Source organism: Manis javanica, chromosome 3 (genome assembly GCF_040802235.1).
Source record: "Manis javanica isolate MJ-LG chromosome 3, MJ_LKY, whole genome shotgun sequence".
Classification (NCBI taxonomy): Eukaryota; Metazoa; Chordata; class Mammalia; order Pholidota; family Manidae; genus Manis; species Manis javanica.
Genome location: NC_133158.1, coordinates 126,576,899 through 126,597,453, shown reverse-complemented (window position 1 = coordinate 126,597,453; position 20,555 = coordinate 126,576,899). Strand labels below are relative to the sequence as shown.

Genomic DNA, 20,555 nt, shown 5'->3' with positions numbered 1-20,555 from the left:
GTCTGGGAGATGGACATAAATGACAAAGGCGAGATGGTCACATGCAAGTCCGTGTGTCCCCTGGGAAACCTGGGGACTTGGATGGAGCTCAGAGGTCAGGGTTTGGGTGGTAGAGTTTGGCACTCCCAGGTTCAGAGACCCTGGACCTTTGAGTAGCCCTTCCTTATGATGGGCTCTGGGGACTCACCTTTTTGCTCCTGGGATCTTGCTCCCCAAGATGTGGAGGAAGCAGTGACTGGCACATGCCTCTTGCCCTCCCACTGACTGGCTTGAGTTCCAGAGAAACTCAGACAGGAGCCTGGGGCAGTATGTCCTCTAGGAGTTAGAAACTTGTACTGATAATCATGTTGCACAAGTAGTTATAGATGAAATACATGCAGACTTAACTGTTTAATGAAATGAAATCACTCTAGAGTAAATCTATATGGGCAGTTGGCCAAAAGGCTGAGGAGCTTTTGTGAGTTGCAACTGTGAAAACCTTCTAATCAGAACCAAGTGTTACTTTTTTTGTCCTGGTTAATTCTTTGGGTGTGGCTCTAAAGTGGGGACCTAGACAGAGATGTCTGTCAATAGCAGTTGTTAGAACTAGGCTTGGCCGTCTGTTAGGGTGTTAGGGGGTGGATTGGTCAGGAGGAAAGAGAACACCCAGGCCTGATGGTGAGGGGTGGGCAGGGGGGCAGAAGGGAAAGTAATCCATACATTGTATCCTTTGGGTACAGCTGCCAAGTTGCTCCTCTGGTTCAGGTTCTGCCGCTGAGTCTCCACCCAAAGCTTTGGAAGGAGCCTGGGCTGGTGTGGGCCGCGTGTCCCAGCCCCACCAGCGGAGCGGCCGCTGTCAGGTCCAGTTTGGTGTCTGGACATGTTGGGGGTGGGTGGCCTGCGGGGGCCCCTGAACCCTGCAGTTTCTCCCCCAGGGTCTTGGAGCTTAGTGCCTCGGGTCTTGCCGTTGTTTTGGTCTGGGAGCTGCCAGCCTGGGGCAGCCACGTCCCGGGACAACAGCTGTCCTTTTGGGTTTGGGCAGTGGGACAGGTGGGTCTGCTGAAGCCTCTCTCCTGCCCTGCAGGAAAGCCTGAGGGCCTCGCACAGGCTACTTATTGAGTCGGGTCGTTCTCCTTAGCCCACCCCTCTGCTTTGCTGGAATCAAACAGCCTTGGTGAAAAAGAAGAAACTGCTCTTTTCTCTGAGTCCCCATGACAGTGTGTGCTTGCTGACAGCCGCCCACCTAGCTCCTGCCACCAGAAATGACATCTGCTGCTCTGTTGCACCAAGCAGCATGTGGGGGGCCAGCCTGGCCTGGGTTCAAGTCCCCCTCCACCCTTAGTAGCAGTGTGACTTCAGCAAGTACCTCGGTTTCACTAAATTTCTCTGAGCCTTGGTTTTCCCCTCTGTAGTATCTACCTTGCTGGGTTGTTAGAATCACGACTGCTCATTAAATGCTACTTATTGCTATCCATCTCATTAGTGGGATTTAGTGGGAGGATCCCCTAGAGAAGAAGGTGAAGTGGGATTTATAGTGTCTTGGGGTTGCCAAGAGAGACATCCTGTGCTTGGTAATTCTGCATGAGGCTCTGCTCAACAGCAGAGATCTTGGGCATGAGTGTTTTCTGGGCTCCCTGTGGGGAGCTCTGTTCAGGGCTATTATTCATACTCAAATTCAGCTCCTAGTGATAGGCTTTTATGGGTTAGCCTTGCAACCTAACCCTCATGTTTAATAAGTTTATCAAGGGGAACGCATCCTGAAGAAAACATCTCTCTTAAAAGTTAGTGAGAAATGATAAAAAATTTTATACCTTTGACAACGTGGTTTCACATTTTCTCTTTTTATATGTAAGCTGGGAACTACATAGATGGTCAGAGCTTCAGATTAGCACTGCTGAGGGTGCTCATCTCAGTGTCTGCATTCCCTGATGATTTTCATTTTGCCTATTTTCTGTGAGCATTGTAGTAGCAGCTTCTTGTGCCATGCCCACACTTTCTCATTGCTTCAAATACCCAGAGTGGGAATTTGCTTTTGTATCTGGGAAAAAAATTCGTAAACCATGCCTCAGTGAAACAGTAAACTTAGAGCGTGTCAAAACCCAGTTATTTGGCCTCTGCCTTTAGTTGTCTGGGACCAGGCTGTGCAGCTCGAAGGTGTAGGAGTCCTTCTGCAGAGAGGAAGACGTCAAGTTGAAGCAAGCTGGAAGTCATTATTGCATTAACATGTCTATTTTGTCTTAATACTTCATGGCCACGAGCATGATTTACCAGTGCTTAGCAGAGAAGCCTACACTCTCTTGGAATTATATGCATTGTTTTTTCTACTTAGCTTGTAGGGACAAATTTATCTCAGTGGATTTGCTGTGGAAACCAAGGTTTTGGTTTTTGCAAATATTGTATGCTGGTGGTTCTGTTCTACTGGTGAACTGTTTGAGTCTTTCCTCACTATCCAGCCTATCTTTTTTTTTTCATAACTTAGTTTTTTTTTATTAAGGTATCATTGATATACACTCTTACGAAGGTTTCACAAGAAAAACAATGTGTTATTACATTCACCCGTATTATCGAGTCCCCCCCCATATCCCATTACAGTCACTGTCCATCAGTGTCATAAGATGCCACAGAGTCGCTATTTGTCTTCTCTGAGCTACACTGTCTTCCCCATGACCCCACACACATCATGTGTCCAGTCTACCCTTTGATAGCGCTTTTCCCGGTGATATCTCCCCTTTCTGTGGGTTGCACTTGATCTGGGACCTGCTTTACTTGACTCCCATCTGCATAAACTTCATTTTTGCGTTTCAGAAGTGTTGTCTGTTTTGCCCTAGAAGCCAAAATATACTGGGCACCTGGGCAGCGGTCTAGAATGTTTATATCTACCATTCAGAGACTGAAGTACCCAAGAGGCTGACTTAATAGTCAGGTGGTTGCCTGATGAAAGCAAAGGTTGAGCAGAGAGAGGAGGGCAGCCTTACGGACTAATGACTACAAACAGTTAGGAGTTGTCCTTGATTCTGCCCTTTATCACAAAACCCCTCCATCTAATCCATCTTCTTTACTTACATTTAATCTCTAACCTAAAATTATATCCTGACTCTGCCCCAGTTTCCCCGTCTCTGCTCTGAACCCGCTTCCCTCTTCCTCCTGCCATGTCCCTCAGGCAAGCCAGCATCTTGCCTTATTGAGACATGGGCTGTCTGACAGAACCTTCTGTGACAATGGACTTGTTCTGCATCTGCATTGTCCTGTGTGGTGACCCCAGGCCACACGTGGCTATTGAGCACTTGAAATGTGTCCACTGTGATTGAGAAATTGAGCTTTTCATTTAACCTAATTTAAATTAATTTAGATTTGAATATTCACAGTGGCCTACTGTGGCTACTGTATTAGATAGCATGGGTGTAGACTGTATAATAGCCTCATAAGTATATCTTATGTTGACTCCTGCCATAGTTCTCCCCCAGTGGCCAGAGTGATCTTTCCAAAATGAGATCAGATTGTGGCACTTCTCACTTTAAAACCGTCCAGTGGCTTTGCATCCCACTTAGATAAACTGTAGCTCTTCACTTGCTCATGGGGCGTCTACAAACTTCTCTTCCTCATGTCTTGCCGCCTCCTCCCTCTCTCTCACTCCAGCACCCTGACTTTCCCTCTGTCCTTGGAGGAAGTAGCCAAGCTTTCTGTGGATGTGGCTTTTGCATGTGCTTTTTCAACAGCTAGGGTGTTTTTCCCACTTTGCTTGCCTGGCTGCTCATCCTCAGCCTGGCCCCTTGGGGGTGAGGGGAGAGCTCACCCGCTGCCCTGCCACCCTCTGCTGTATAAAGACTTCAGCCCTCTTGGATCTGCCCTCAGGTCCCTCTGCTACTCTTATCACTGCAGGAAGCTACCTTCTATATTCTTGTTTATTTTCTGTCTCTGCACCAGGGCACCAACCTTGCTTGTCTCTTTCTGCAGAACAACTCCTCCTGCCCCACACTCCCACCAGTTTCTTTTGCCCCTGGGGAAGACATCACAGCCTGATTCTCTTTCACGGCTCCTTTCCCAGAGGCTCCTTTCCCAGACCCCACGCAGCCCAGCCCCTTCTGTGAGTTTGGATGGTATCCTGCTGGGGTATGCTGCCTTTGATTTGTTTCATTTTTCTGTTGTAACCACATTCTCATCTGCCTCCCTGCTCATTATCCTTTCTCTTTTTCTTGTGTGTTCCCAAATTTTCTTAGCTTAGCTACACATTTCAAAATAATCTCTTAGTTATTTCAGACCACACTTTGAGTAGCGAGGATGTACAGCCCTGTAAAGCTGTGAAGTTGGTTTGCGAAAGCTGAAGGGAAGCTAGAAGAAAAGGAGCCCGTGAACAACTGACTGCCTGTTCTAGTCCATATACACATATTTGATTCTAAGTACATTCTGTTAAAATAATTATATGGTTTTTATTATTAAAAAGGGAATCCATGTTCCTAAAGAAAAACCAGAAAATGCCAAAAGAAGAAGAATCCCACATTCTCTCTCCATGCTGAGATACCATATGCCATGCAGTGTGCACATGTTGTGTATATTATAACATCACACACAGTTTTGTTACCTGCTTTCTTCACTCAAACATACCGTGTACAGCTCTTCCTATCAGTAAGTACTCATCACAACTCAGTTTTAAATGGCTGAAGAGTGTTACATTTCGTGGTTTCTACCATAATTACTAAACAAATCTGTTCTTGGGCATATTCAAGTTATTTCCTTTCACTATTTCAGGGAGCAAATTTAGTTCACCTCTTTTCTCTTTCTCTCTTTTTTAATCATCAGTGTTTCAGAATATACTGTGTTCTTGTCCCTTTTGTGCCTGTTTTGGATGAGTGTGTGAGTCACAGTCTTCCTGGGTGTTTGTATGTAATTTGTCCTGGATGGGGATTTGTGACTCCCAGCTGCCTACATCATGTTTCTCTTTGTGGCAGTGACCACTTGCTTTCCACATTGTTCTGTAGTTATAAAGACAAGCGTTACGCAGCGACTTGGTTTCCTGAGTGCGCTGTTCACATATGCTCACGCTGCCTTCCTCTCTTCCAGCGGAGGCTGGTCTCCAAAAACACACAATCGTAAACAAAGTTTTCTGAACACCTACTCATTGACAATGTGGTATATTTTTATTCAAAATGACTGTTCACTTGCTATTCTGAAACATGTTGTAACCTGGACCCTTACATTCACCACTGTTTTAATATTCTTTTAAATGACAGGCGATAGGAAAAAATGCGACTTCCTCCTTGAATAGTACTAGGGTAATACAGTGTGAAGTAATAAATGAAGAGCTATGTATCTACCATATCTATATTGAAATGCATTGAAGACAGGGTATAAACAATGCATGAGCTTCTAATGCTGCTCCTGTCTCGTGGATTGGTTGTGGGTGGGAGTAGTTGTCCAAGGGATTGTGAGAGAACCTGAGACAAGCTGAGTGGTGTTTCTTGACTTGTGATTTCAGGTTGCTAAATTAAGTCATGAATCTTGGACAAGTTTCTATTGAGTGCATCATGAAAAATGGCAATTAAAAATCTGACTTAGCTAAGAACTTGCAGAGAAGCATATACTGGCCATTCTGGACAGAGCGGTCTGAAAGTAGGAGCCAGATAGGGTGGGGTGAGGGTGTGGAGATGGCGCTGCTCTCCAGAAGAACCATGTAAGGCTGGCTTGGTCACAGAAGGTAGGAGAGCTGGGACAGTGGGGTTCAAAGGTCCAAGCGACTGAGGGTGTAACAGCCAAATGCACCTGAAAAGCTGGTATCTTTACAGTGCCTCAGGCTGTTTTTCTATACATGGCCATCAATTCTTTTTTTTTTATGATCCTCATAGTTTAGTTATGCCAGAATTGAAATGGAGCTTGTGCTGTGAAGTGTTTTACATCCAGATCAGAAGGGCATCAAGGATTATTTTGAGAGTGAGACTGAACTATGTAATTGAATGACAGCTACACACAACTTGTTATTCATTCTGTACACATTTATTCAATTCTGCTCCATCCCAGGTACTGTTTTTGGAATTCAGTAATAAATGTGACACAGTTTTCCTGCCCTCAAGGAGCACATGTGTGGTTCAGCTTCTGAATGTAGTGGTTTCTAGTAAATCTGTAGTTAGGATTCTCCTAGCTACAGATTTCAATGAGCCAGATGCTAACAATTGTGAAATGAGAGTGGATTTGGGATTAAGAACTGTCAGTGCAGGGGGCCGAACAGGAGATGTGGGCCTCAGTCATGGGCAGAGGCTGGCAGGGTGGTTGGGTGGACAGGTGTGGGATCCAGGAAGCATCTACAGTCATGCAGGCATGGATGTGTGTAGCTGGTTTTGATGTGGGCTGCCTTGAAGGCTTGAGGCCTGACCGGGTGTCTCCCAAAAGCTCTTGAAGTGACACTTTCCTGACAGTGAAACTTAGAATTGGGCAATTCATCTAGCTCTAGACCAGTGCTACTCAAAGCGTGGGCTACTGACTGGTGCCAAGAGACAAGTACAAACATTGGGAGTATGCATTTAGAAACTTCTACTGCAACTTGCCTTTGCAGCCATATCTAAGTGCATGAGCAGTGGATTGGTTTGTGTGAACAGGATATACTCATTTGGGTTTTGTGGGGCTCGCATGTGTGGGTCAGTTCACATCTGGCTGGAGCTGGGAACTAGTTATGTGCTGTGAGACCACATATCTTTCCTTAATGAATAGAAAAGAAATGAAACACAACACAGAAAAACAACCTGGTCCTTCATAGCAATAGTTTGAGAAACACCAAGACCGAGCATACGAGAAATGGGAGGTGAGACTGTGGGCTCTGAAGTCACGAACTTAAATAAACATAAAGCCAGTTTTGTTTCAGGTCTTTGTCAGTGTACAGACGTCCCTTTCCTCCTCATCGTCAGCTTCTGTTCTTCCTCATGAACATTATTTTTCATGCACATCAGACACAATTCTATACATGTTTCCTATGTACATTACACACAATTCATACATTTGTCCTTTTAAATAATGTTATAATATTTTATTGTGTTTATAAGCCACCGGTTCTTAGCTTCTCTTTTTGGACCATTGCTACTATTCCCTGTTATAAATAGTGCATCTGTGAATATTTTTAGGCAATTAGAGTTTTCTTTTCTCTTTATTTTCAGTTCCCAAAGTCTGTACCCAAGGGAGAAATACTGTGTCAAAGGTTCACAGTCGTATTTCTCTAGAAAGACAGAACTAACTGATTTATATTGTGGAAGTAGATATGCAGTTGAGCCTTGAACAATGAGGAGGTATGGGCACTGACCCCTGCCCAGTCAAAAATCTACATATAACTTTTGACTCCCCTAAAACTTAACTACCAATAGCCTACTGTTGACCAGAAGCCTTACTGCTAACATAAACAGGTGGTTAACCATAGATTGTATGTTGTGTGTATTAGACGCTGTGTTCTTACAATAAAGTAAGCTAAAGAAAATGTTTTCTTCAAATTGTTGCAAATCTCTTAGATTTTTTCCTTTATCTTTGTTGAAAAAAGTCCACATATAAGTGGATTTCTACCATTCGAACCTGTGTTCTTCAAGAGTCAACTGCATAGGCTTTGTCTGTTGCTTCAGGCTGTGGGCTGTGTAATTTTTTTTTTGCTACTTCAATATACATATACTTGCCTTGAGATTGTTTTAAATGCTTCCTTGATGTGAGGACTTGATTTTAATATTTTTTCAGTTAAACTTAAAGTATCTTAAAAAAGAAAACTAACCAAACTCTTACCAGGTTGAGCCTGAATGTTGATCTTGTAATTTCTATCAATTTTTACAAGTTTTGGATATGACCTTTTTATTCATTATTCTTTACATTGTTCCCCATTCTGTTATTGTTGGTTTTCTATTTGTTTCATTATATTTTGTGATGCAGAACATTTTCATTAGTGTTTACATTTTCATACTTTTTTGATACACCATCTCTTTTGATATCCTGTATTTTCTTGGCCAGAAATTATTTTCCCCTTCACAAGTGGGATAAATATGCTATTCTCCTCTTTTCTAGTTTTTAAAATACTTATTTCTTGGATCTATACCTTATTACAGTGTTTAGTGTAAGAAGTGGATCTAGGTTAATTTTATTCTAATTGCCCCAGTGACTTTTATAAGTGACCCTCCATACTTGTGTTTCTTGTGGTTTGACATATATTAAGTGATTGTTATAGAATGAATATATTTTGGAATAACCATCTAATGCTATCATTTATTTTAAAAATTAACTCAATATATGAATTTCATTTGTAATCTATTTTAATAAGGCTCTATATCACCATTACTTAAAAAAAATATTTTGTATTCTGCCCTCTTACTCTTTGAGTTGCATTTCACTGTTGATTGGTACATTTCTCTAACCCACTCGATTTCTTTTTAAAATTTTCTTGTTTAAAAAATCTTTTCTAAAGACCTGTTATACCAAGTCTTAAGACGAAGAACATGGACAATGAACAGAGAGGTCCACGCCAGTCTTTACAGTCTAATGCCATCACTTGTGTGTACTCTGGTAGCATCACTACAAAACCCAAGGTGTGGTCCTAGTTTCTGCAATTTTAGCACAGTGCTTATACAAGAAGGTTCTGCCTGGTTTCTTGGCTGCATTTTTGGCCACAAGACGGCAAGTGCTTAATGGTTCTTTCTGGGGCAGTGCTCTTAGTGGGGATATGGCTGGTTAATGAGAGGATGAGGTTGAAGGTTTGCTTGTCTTTGATCCTAGGTTGTAAACCATTCTCTGTGCTTTGCTCCCAAAGGAATTGGGAGAAAATTTGTTAGCATAGATTAATCAGCATTAGTGAAAGAAGCTGTCCAGAGCACATGGCATGGAATATTGGCTCTGCATGTGAAATAAAGTGTCTTATAGGAACAATAATTAGACATTAATAAGATGAGGGGGAAGAAAGCATACAACATTCCACTGGGGTGTGTGTTTGCTGTGTATGGGGTAGCTTTTAAAGGGTTTTCTGTCTCTGTGTCCTGAGCTTTCAGAGCTATGGCAAGTCCCCTGGGCAGTGCTTCCATCTCCGAGGCACTAATGGAGGGGCATACACTGCTTCAGAGGCCAGCCTGTGCGTCAGATGGAAGGTGACTATGGATGTTTGAAATAGAATCCTTCCCTATGTGGAGCCATTTGTCTGTGAGTGCCAAAGCAGTTTTCCCTTTGATTACAGACTTTGAGATAATATCAAGTGACACCAGAAATTGAGAATGAATATTATTTGGTATATTAAATTTTTATCAAATTCCCTAATAAGTCAAAGGTCTTGGTAATGAAACTTGGAAAGACTTTATGATTATTTATAATATATGTAAAACACCTTGCACATAACAGGCATGCACTCATATGTAACTATGATTATTATAGGATTCACTCCTTTATTATTTACTTATTGTTATTATTTATTTATTACATTGTTATAATTTATTAATGGATACCATCAAATATCATGTGTCACTACACAGTGTCTCTGAAGAGCCCTGTCCTGCTGAAAGGATAGAAATCCTTTCCCTTCTGGAGACTTGCGCTGACGCATGAGGCTGAATGACGATAAATCATAGCAGTGATGGTAGTTGGGCCATTTGCCAATTTTCTTCTCTCCATATCGGCCCTCTCCCTTGTTTGGAGTCGGACAAGCTTGGGTATTTCCCAGGACCTCTGGGGACCCCACCTGACACTGAGACTGTGCTCAGTGTCTGGGAGCACCTGGAATGCAGGGTTGGGTGGGGGAGCCTCCGCTGTGGGTGGCTGTGGAGCCATTGGAGGGTCAGCAGATGACTCCGACGGCCAGGTGGCCCCTGCTAGGCTTTGTCTTCATCATTTATTTGCCTTCCTTCACTTTCTCTTTTCCTATCTCTAGACTACTTGGGTTGGGTGTCCTCGGCTAATGTTGTAACTTGTCTCTTTCTTCTAGAATTCTGAAGGCGGACTCTATGTATGCATGAATACATTTTTGGCCTTTGGAAGGGAACATGTTGAAAGACATTTTCGAAAAACTGGACAGAGTGTATACATGCACCTGAAGAGGCATGTGCGAGAGGTGAGATACACACTTGTGGGGAACTCTGCTGTCATGTTGTTGTAGTGTGGTTTATTCCCTGGAGATTTTATTCCGCCCACATAACTTCTGATTCTCTCTGATGCTGGGGAACAAAAATAGGACTGTTTGTGAAATTCATAGATTCCCTCATACCTTAACTAGATTTTCTCTTCCTCTGAAACTCTGATTGGAGTTAAGAAGACATAGGTTGACGGATTGAAAAAAAATTAAGTCAGAAAATACAGAAAAGTGCAATAAATAATGCCAGGAACACTCATGGATTCAAACGTCAGAAATAAAAAATACTTGGGTATTTTTGCTTTGTTTTTTTTAGTTAGAGAAAGGGCTTTCCTGAAAGTTCAAGTCCCATGGCTGTAAATTTGTTGTTTTTCCATTCCTATGCATGTCACATACTTTATTTACATATGGGTATTCATGAGCAATATATAGTATGATTTTATGTGTTTTATTGGTATCATACTATTACCTGTAAGTCTGCATAGAGCTTGCCTTTCAACATTGTCTTTGAAATCTATGCATGTTGCAGTGCACCTGGATGTACTTAGTTTATTTTAATAGATGTCTGTAACTCCATCTTAAAAGTACTTGTCATATATTATTCTTTTCTCCTATGATGAACATGTAGATTCTATTTTTTTTTTCTTCTTCAAACAGTGCAACAGTCAACATTTTTATACATTTCTCCTGGGGTTACATGTGTAAGATTTCTTAGGAAATATATTTAAAAGTGGTAATGCTAGTGCATGGGTGTGTTTATCTTCATTTTTACTAGATATTGCCAAATCCATCCCCAGAGTGGTTGCGCCAATTTACACTCCTACCTGCAGGGATTATGAATTCTTGTTTTCCTGCAGCCTCATGAATGCTTGGTCAGACTTTTGATTTTTGCCAATCTCATGGTTGTGAAGTGGCATCTAAATATTTGGCATTTCCTTCTGTGAGGGTTGAACATCTTAAATCTTTAATGGCCATTCCAGTTTCTCTCCTCAAATTTGCCTATTTATATTTTTAGCTTGCTGCTGTACGGTTTATCTATTTCTTAAAAACTTTGACTTATTTTGTTTTACATTCTGGATACCAAAACTCTATTATATACAGATTTTCTTAGGCTTGTTTTATTGCTTCATTCATGAATTATTCTATAGAACAGAAGTTTTGAATTTTGATATAGTTAGATTTATTACACTTATCTCTTACGAATTAAATTTTTTGTGTCTTGTCTAAGGAATTGTTTCCCAAAGTAAGGTTGTGAAGATGGTTCTAGTGCTTTTTTTGAAGAAATGCATGTGTGTGTGTGTGTGTGTGTGTGTGTGTGTGTGTATGTGTGTGTGTGTATATGTGTGTGTTTTAATATTTTAGGTCTTTAATCCATCTGTAACATGTTGTTGTATTTTGTGAAGTGTGGGAATCTACTTTTTATTTCCATATTAATGACCACTTGTTTATTACTAGAGCAGTGTGATCCTTCCCAGTGATATATAGTGGCATCTTTTTGTGTTTTAACTTGCCATTCTCACTTTGTTTGTTGTGGGGAGGGGGTTCTCAGTTCTTTTCTGTTGATATTTTTCTGTCTGCCTTGTTGCAACAAGCACTTTTATAATGTTCATTTTTCCCCAGAACTTTCCTGGGGTTAGAAATTTATTTTTCTATGTGGACTTTGGAATCAGTTTATCTAGTTTAAGAAATCCTGTTGAGATTTTTATTTCGATGACATTGAATTTATAAATTAATCTATAATCCACATCAGTGTTTAAGCTCCATGAGGGCAGAGGCATTTGTCCGTTTTGTTCACTTCTGTGTCCTCAGCATGTAATAGGGGCTTCATGAATATTTATTGAATGACTATTTAACATGGCATACCTCTCTATTTACTCAGGTCTCTTTTATGTCCTTCAATAATATTTTGTAATTTTCAGTATAAGAGTATATATTTTGACAGATTTAGGTGCCCTGGAATTTTTGTAACTGTTCTTACTGATAACATTTTCTTTTTTTAAAATTTTGTTATCATTAATCTACAATTACATGAAGAACATTATGTTTACGAGGCTCCCCCCTTCACCAAGTCCCACCCACACTCCCCATTACCGTCCAGCGTAGTAAGATGCTGTAGAATCACTACTTGTCTTCACTGTGATGCACAGCCCTCCCCATGCCCCCCCCACATGCTAATTATACATGCTAATCATAATACCCCCTTTCTTTTTCCCTGCCCTTATCCCTCCCTTCCTACCCATCCTCCCCAGTCCCTTTCCCTTTGGTAACTGTTAGTCCATTCTTGGGTTCTGTGATTCTGCTACTGTTTTGTTCCTTCAGTTTTTCTTTATTCTTATACTCCACATATGAGTGAAATCATTTGATACTTGCCTTTCTCTGCCTGGCTTTTTTCACTGAGCATAATACCCTCTAGCTCCATCCATGTTGTTGCAAATGGTAGGATTTGTTTTCTTCTTATGGCTGAATAATATTCCATTGTGTATATGTTCCACATCTTCTTTATCCATTCATCTACTGATGGACATTTAGGTTGCTTCCATTTCTTGTCTATTGTAAATAGCACTGTGATAAACATAGGGGTGCATCTGTCTTTTTCAAACTGGGCTGCTGCATTCTTAGGGTAAATTCCTAGAAGTGGAATTCCTGGGTCAAATGGTATGTCTATTTTGAGCTCTTTGAGGAACCTCCAAACTGCTTTGCACAATGGTTGAACTAATTTACATTCCTACCAGCAGTGTAGGAGGGTTCCCCTTTCTCCACAACCTCGCCAACATGTGTTGTTGTTTGTCTTTTGGATGGTGGCGATCCTAACTGGTGTGAGGTGATATCTCATTGTGGTTTTAATTTGCATTTCTCTGATGACTAGCGATGTGGAGCGTCTTTTCATGTGTCTGTTGGCCATGTGAATTTCTTCTTTGGAGAACTGTCTGTTCAGCTCCTCTGCCCATTTTTTAATTGGATTATTTGCTTTTTGTTTGTTGAGGTGCATGAGCTCTTCATATATTTTGGATGTCAAGCCTTTATCGGATCTGTCATTTATGAATATATTCTTCCCATACTGTAGGGTACCTTTTTGTTCTATTGATGGTGTACTTTGCTGTACAGAAGCTTTTCAGCTTGATATAGTCCCACTTGTTCATTTTTGCTTTTGTTTCCCTTGCCCGGGGAGATATGTTCATGAAGAAGTCGCTCATGTTCACGTCCAAGAGATTTTTGCCTATGTTTTTTTCTAAGAGTTTTATGGTTTCATGATTTACATTCAGGTCTTTGATCCACTTCAAATTTACTTTTGTGTATGGGGTTAGACAGTGATCCAGTTTCATTCTCTTACATGTAGCTGTCCAGTTTTGCCAGCACCATCTGTTGAAAAGACTGTCATTTCCCCATTGTATGTCCATGGCTCCTTTATTGTATATTAATTAACCATATATGTTTAGGTTAATGTCTGGATTCTCTATTCTGTTCCACTGGTCTGTGGCTCTGTTCTTGTGCCAGTATCAAACTGTCTTGATTACTGTGGCTTTGTAGTAGAGCTTGAAGTTGGGGAGAAAGATCCCCCCCTACTTTATTTTTCCTTCTCAGGATTGCTTTGGCTATTTGGGGTGTTTGGTGTTTCCATTATGAATTTTTGAACTATTTGTTTCAGTTTGTTGAAGAATGTTGTTGGTAATTTGATAGGGATTGCATCAAATTTGTATATTGCTTTGGGCAGGATGGCCATTTTGATGATATTAATTCTTCCTATCCAAGAGCATGGGATGAGTTTCCATTTACTAGTGTCCTCTTTAATTTCTCTTAAGAGCGTCTTACAGTTTTCAGGGTATAGGTCTTTCACTTCCTTGGTTAAGTTTATTCCTAGGTACTTTATTCTTTTTGATGCAATTGTGAATGGAATTGTTTTCCTGATTTCTTTTTCTATTGCTTCATTGTTAGTGTATAGGAAACCCACAGATTTCTGTGTGTTAATTTTGTATCCTGCAACTTTGCTGTATTCCAATATCAGTTCTAGTAGTTTTGGAGTGGAGTCTTTAGGGCTTTTTATGTACAATATCATGTCATCTGCAAATAGTGAGAGTTTAACTTCTTCTTTACCAATTTGAATTCCTTGTATTTCTTTGTTTTGTCTAATTGCCGTGGCTAGGACCTCAGGTACTATGTTGAATAACAGTGGGGAGAGTGGGCATCCCTGTCTTGTTCCTGGTCTCAGGAAAAGCTTTCAGCTTCTCACTTTTTAGTATGATATTGGCTGTGGGCTTATCATATATGGCCTTTATTATGTTGAGTTTCTTGCCCTGTTTACCCATTTTGCTGAGAGTTTTTATCATGAATGGGTGTTGAATTTTGTTGAGTGCTTTTTCAGCATCTATGGAGATGATCATGTGGTTTTTGTCCTTCTTTTTGTTGATGTGATGGATGATGTTGATGGATATTCGAATGTTGTACCATCATTTCATCCCTGGGATGAACCCCACTTGGTCATGGTGTATGATCCTTTTGATGCATTTTTGAATTCGGTTTGCTAATATTCTTTTGAGTATTTTTACATCTATGTTCATCAGGAATATTGGTCTGTAATTTTCTTTTTTGGTGGGGTCTTTGCCTGATTTTGGTATTAGGGTGATGTTGGCTTCATAGAATGAGTTTGGGAGTATTCCCTCCTCTTCTGTTTTTTGGAAAACTTTAAGGAGAATGGGTATTATGTCTTCTCTGTACGTCTGATAAAATTCTGAGGTAAATCCATCTGGCCCGGGGGTTTGTTCCTGGATAATTTTTTGATTACCGTTTCAATTTCTTTGCTGGTAATTGTTTTGTTTAGATTTTGTGTTTCTTCCTTGGTCAGTCTTGGAAGGTTGTATTTTTCTAAGAAGTTGTCCATTTCTTCTAGGTTTTCCAGCTTGTTAGCATATAGGTTTTCATAGTAGTCTCTAATAATTCTTTGTATTTCTATGGGGTCCGTCGTGATGTTTCCTTTCTCATTTCTGATTCTGTTGATGTGTGTTGATTCTCTTTTTCTCTTAGTAAGTCTAGCTAGAGGCTTATCTATTTTGTTTATTTTCTCAAAGAACCAGCTCTTGGTTTCATTGATTTTTTTCTATTGTTTTATTCTTCTCAATTTTATTTATTTCTTCTCTGATCTTTATTATGTCCCTCCTGCTGATTTTAGGCCTCATTTGTTCTTCTTTTTCCAATGTCGATAATTGTGACATTAGACTATTCATTTGGGATTGTTCTTCCTTCTTTAAATATGCCTGGATTGCTATATACTTTCCTCTTAAGACTGCTTTCACTGCATCCCACGGAAGTTGGGGCTTTTTGTTGTTGTTGTCATTTGTTTCTGTATGTTGCTGGATCTCCATTTTAATTTGGTCATTGATCCATTGATTATTTAGTAGCATGTTGTTAAGCCTCCATGTGTTTGTGAGCCTTTTTGCTTTCTTTGTACAATTTATTTCTAGTTTTATATCTTTGTGGTCTGAAAAGTTGGTTGGTAGTATTTCAATCTTTTGGAATTTACTGAGGCTCTTTTTGTGGCCTAGTATGTGGTCTATTCTGGAGAATGTTCCATGTGCACTTGAGAAGAATGTGTATCCTGCTTCTTTTGGGTGTAGAGTTCTGTAGATGTCTATTAGGTCCATCTGTTCTAGTGTGTTGTTCAGTGCCTCTGTGTCCTTATTTATTTTCTGTCTGCTGGATCTATCTTTGGAGTGAGTGGTGTGTTGAAGTCTCCTAAAATGAATGCGTTGCATTCTATTTCCTCCTTTAATTCTGTTAGTATTTGTTTCACATATGCTGGTGCTCCTGTGTTGGGTGCATATTTATTTAGAATGGTTATATCCTGTTGTTGGACTGAGCCCTTTATCATTATGTAATGTCCTTCTTTTTCTCTTGTTACTTTCTTTGTTTTGAAGTCTATTTTGTCTGATACTAGTACTGCAACACCTGCTTTTTTTCTCCCTGTTGTTTGCATGAAATATCTTTTTCCATCCCTTGACTTTTAATCTGTGCATGTCTTTGGGTTTGAATTAGGTCTCTTGTAAGCAGCATATAGATGAGTCTTGCTTTTTTATCCATTCTATTACTCTGTGTCTTTTGATTGGTGCATTCAGTCCATTTACATTTAGGGTGATTATTGAAAGATATGTACTTATTGCCATTGGAGACTTTAGTTTCGTGGTTACCAAAGGATCAAGTTTAGCTTCTTTAGTATCTTACTGCCTAACTTAACTCGCTTATTTAGCTATTATAGACACTGTGTGGTGATTCTTTATTTTTCTCCCTTCTTATTTCTCCTCCTCCATTCTTTATATGTTGGGTGTTTTATTCTGTGCTCTTTTGTGTTACCCTGAACTGCTTTTGTGCATAGTTGATTTAATTTTTGCCTTTAGTTAGTATTTGGTGGGTCTGCTTTCTTTGCTGTGATTTTATTTTCTCTGGTGACATCTGTTTTCATCTTAGGAGTGCTTCCGTCTAGAGCAGTCCCTCTAAAATACCCTGTAGAGGTGGTTTGTGGGAGGCAAATTCCCTCAACTTTTGCTTGTCTGGGAATTGTTTAATCCCTCCTTCATATTTAAATGATAATTGTGCTGGATACAGTATTCTTGGTTCAAGGTCCTTCTGTTTCATTGCATTAAATATATCATGCCATTCTCTTCTGGCCTCTAAGGTTTCTGTTGAGAAGTCTGATGATAGCCTGATGGGTTTTCCTTTGTAGGTGACCTTTTTCCTCTCTCTAGCTGCCTTTAAAACTCTGTCCTTGTCCTCGATCTTTGCCATATTAATTATTATGTGTCTTGGTGTTGTCTTCTTGCGTCCCTTCTGTTGGGAGTTCTGTGTACTTCTGTGGTCTGAACGATTATTTCCTCCCCCAGTTTGGGGAAGTTTTCAGCAATTATTTCTTCAAATACACTTTCTATCCCTTTTTCTCTCTCTTCCTCTTCTGGTACCCCTATAATGCGAATATTGTTCTGTTTAGATTAGTCAGACAGTTCTCTTAATATTGATTCATTCCTGGAGATCCTTTTATCTCTCTCTGAGTCAGCTTCTATGCGTTCCTGTTCTCCGGTTTCTATTCCATCAATGGCATCTTGCATCTTATCCATTCTGCTTATAAATCCTTCCAGAGATTGTTTCATTTCTGTAATCTCCTTCTGACGTCATCCCTTAGCTCTTGCATGTTTCTCTGCAGCTCCGTCAGCATGGTTATGACCTTTATTTTGAATTCTTTTTCAGGGAGATTGGTTAGGTCTATCTCCCCAGATTCCTTCTCAGGGGAGGATGTCTGGATTAGTCTGGTCTGTATCAAATTCTTCAGCCTTTTCATGGTGATAGAGGTAGTTGTGGGAAGTTGGCGCGTGTGACGGCTGGGTGAACATCCCTTCTTGCTGGTTTGTGGCCTTCCTCTCCTGAGAGAACAGTGACCCCTAGTGGCTTGTGCTGGGCAGCTGTGCGCAGATGGGGTTTCTAATTCCTGCCTGGCTGGTGGAATAAGCTCCGCAGTTGCTGTGGGCGTGGCTGGCCTCAGGCTGCTGCTCCAATATGGCGGAGCTATGTTGGAGGGGAAACGGGCAGGAGGCTGTTTATCTCCATGAGGGGCCTCTAAGCTGCGCTGCTGCCCAGGGGGTTAGGGTGCCCGGAGTTCCCTGGGAAGATGCTGGGCTAAGTGTCTCCAGACGCTTCTGTCCCGCTGTGGGGTCCCTGTCCCTTTAAGACTTTCAAAAAGCACTCGTTTCTCTTTGTCCCAGGGGTGCCGGCTTTGGGACCCACTCAAAGGTCTTACTGCCCTGCTTCCCTAGTTTCCAGCACCCCAGCATGCACTGTGTCTGCGCTCTGGTGCGGATGGCTGGGGCTGGGTGTTCAGCAGTCCTGGGCTCCCTCTCCCTCCCCACTCAGACTCGTCTCCTCCCGCCGGGAGCTGGGGTGTGGGGTGCTCAGGTTCCGCTGGGCCAGGGCTTGTATCTTACCCACTTCGTGAGGCGCTGGGTTCTCGCAGGTGTGGATGTGGTCTGGATGTTGTCCTGTGTCTTCTGGTCTCTCTTTTAGGGATAGTTGTATTTGTTGAATTTTCAAAAATATATATGGTTTTGGGAGGAGATTTCCACTGCTCTACTCATGCTGCCATCTTGGCTCCACCGCAATGATAACATTTTATTTTCAGATATATTTTAATTGGTTATTGATGGTATTTTGAGGTGTTTTTAATTTTCCAATATTGATTTTATATTCAGGAACACTCTTCAACTTTCACTTTATTCTTGGTAGTTTGTAGACTATTTTGGGTCTTCTAAATAGTCAGTGCTGATTTGAAGTTCATCTAATCTCTCACCTGAACCTGCTTAATATGTTCTCTATTTAAGTTTCAGACAAAGGAGAGATCCCAGTATTGGACAGTGGGGAGAGTGGGAGGAAGAGGAGAAGGGAAGTCCAGGAGGTCAGACAAGCCATCCACTCAATGATTAGCTTTAAAATAATCTAATGTTGGCCTAATATTATATGATTTACATTCATGCCTCCTGTTGTAATGGACATAGTGATTCTTAGGAAGTCCGTTTAACCCATATGTCTTAATGTAAAGTGAAGTTTTAGGAAAGGGGGTGAGGAATGGAACTGAGGTGCGGAGATTCAAACACCTTGCCCGGGCTGTGTGGCCTGGCGGCAGAAGTACAGAATTATGGTACCTTGTGCAGTTCTCTAATGCCTCTGAAAATTTAAGTTAAATGTTTCACTCTCTGACCACAATCCTCTCTCAGTTCAGCTCTTTCACACATTTGTTCCAGTTTCTATTTGTCCTTGTCCCTCCTGGAGACCTCCTGGCTTGTGACTTATCCAGGCACTCCCTTCCCCTGTTTGTCTGGCTCGCTTCTGGGGATTCATGACTTTAAACATGCTCTTATCAACAATACCCTCAGCTGACCCTTATCCCCTTTTCTTGCCTCCCTCACTGTCATCCAGAACTCTAGTCATTGCATCTGTGGCACACTGAAGTTTAAATCTCTGATATCTCTCACTTTGTTGCAGGATGAAGTTCAGACTCATTTTCAATGATTACAAGGCTTTCCATGATTTGGCCCCCATAGCTTTTCTAACCTTTACTCTTATTCCACCAGCTTTGTGCTATAGATATAGCAAGGTACTTCTCCTTTCTGGAGCACACTGTGATTTCATGCCTTAGTACATCTGTTTTCTCTGTCTGGGATGCCCTACTTCTACTTCACTACTCTTTTACCTGTTGTACTCCCTGTGCTCAGCATATTCATCTGTCTTCTATCCACCATTCATCATCCATCCATTGATCCATCCATTGTCCATCCATCCATCCATCCATCCATCCATCCATCCAAGAAATATGTGCTGAGCAGCTGCTATATGCTAGGCCTGCTGTTCTTCATACCCGACTAGCCCTGCCCACACCCTCCAATCCCAGAAGAACTATCCTTTCCTCCTTATGATACACTTACCTTCCTCTCTTAACATTCTTCAGAATCTACTGTGCTGTTTCTTTATATATATGTCCCCCTACTGTGCTGGTGGGCTCCTCAAGGTAGGGGGCATGTCTTCACTCAGTTTGCAGCCTAAACACCAGCACAGAGCCTGACATGTGGGCACAGTCATGTCTGCCAACTGAGGAGTTCCACTTTCTCAAACCTTGCTGGTTTCTAGTGGTGACTGATGCAGGCACAGAGGTAATGGTCTTTGGAAGGAAGACTTGGAAGTTGTTTTTGTTTTTTATGAAAGGAAGTGGATCTAATCCTAGTGTGAGGTGTGAATCTCACAATCACAGAAAGCCTCATGTTATATATGCATGTTATATGCATCTTCTCTCCTTCTTTCTCCCTCCACCATCATGCAGGAATGGAGGGGATGGTGATGTTGAAACAATTAAAAGGATACCATAAACTTCTGTAGAGAGATTTTAAGTGACCTCCAAAATTGTTAAGTGAGGATTGTTAAGTGTGCTTTTGGTACAGGTTTTATTTCAGCCCTTTTTGAGTTAGGTAAGTGGACGGGAGAGGAACAGAGGCTCTGAGACTCTGGAGGAAACGGATTCAAAGAGAAGTGACATGAATTTGGCATTAGTATTTGGAGAGGCAGGTTTTTCAGCTAAAGTGTTCAATAGTTTTCACATTCCTAATATGTGAACTATAAACATATAGTAGAAGCTATGAGAGTGAGAATCCCAAAGATGAGTCAGTCTTTATTGCCAAATAATACAGTGTGGGAAAGGAGACTTAGGAGGATAAGAGGACAAACTAAAGAAACAGTAATGCCTTGATGCTGCTATACATGTGGCTGCTTGATAAGATGCTAGGATTTGACCCACACATTGTGTTGTATTGGAAATGTGCTCCTTTCTAATAACTGAAAGAACATACAGTGTGGAATATGGTTTTGGCCATTTGAAACAAGAATCCTTATCATTTTATTTGAATGTAAAATATTTTGTGCCAGTGTTGGAAGGATAATGAATGATTTCTTTTGCATAACTACCTGATGAGCATTTATTTCATTGCTTCTA

The 20,555-nt window shown here is 41.0% G+C and overlaps 1 protein-coding gene and 1 non-coding gene across 3 annotated transcripts in view; one reads left to right on the top strand and one right to left on the bottom strand.

Moving 5' to 3' along the window:
• USP13 (ubiquitin specific peptidase 13) overlaps positions 1-20,555 on the top strand; it is a 103,643-nt gene that overhangs the window by 9,692 nt on the left and 73,396 nt on the right. For both annotated transcript variants that reach the window (XM_073232029.1, XM_073232030.1), the window contains exon 2: positions 9,899-10,024. In XM_073232029.1, the coding sequence (XP_073088130.1) occupies positions 9,899-10,024 (126 nt within the window). The remainder of the gene's footprint in view (positions 1-9,898; positions 10,025-20,555) is intronic.
• LOC118969463 (small nucleolar RNA SNORA81) lies at positions 8,399-8,568 on the bottom strand. The gene has a single exon (XR_005057390.1). It is a non-coding gene; the product is annotated as a small nucleolar RNA SNORA81 (small nucleolar RNA).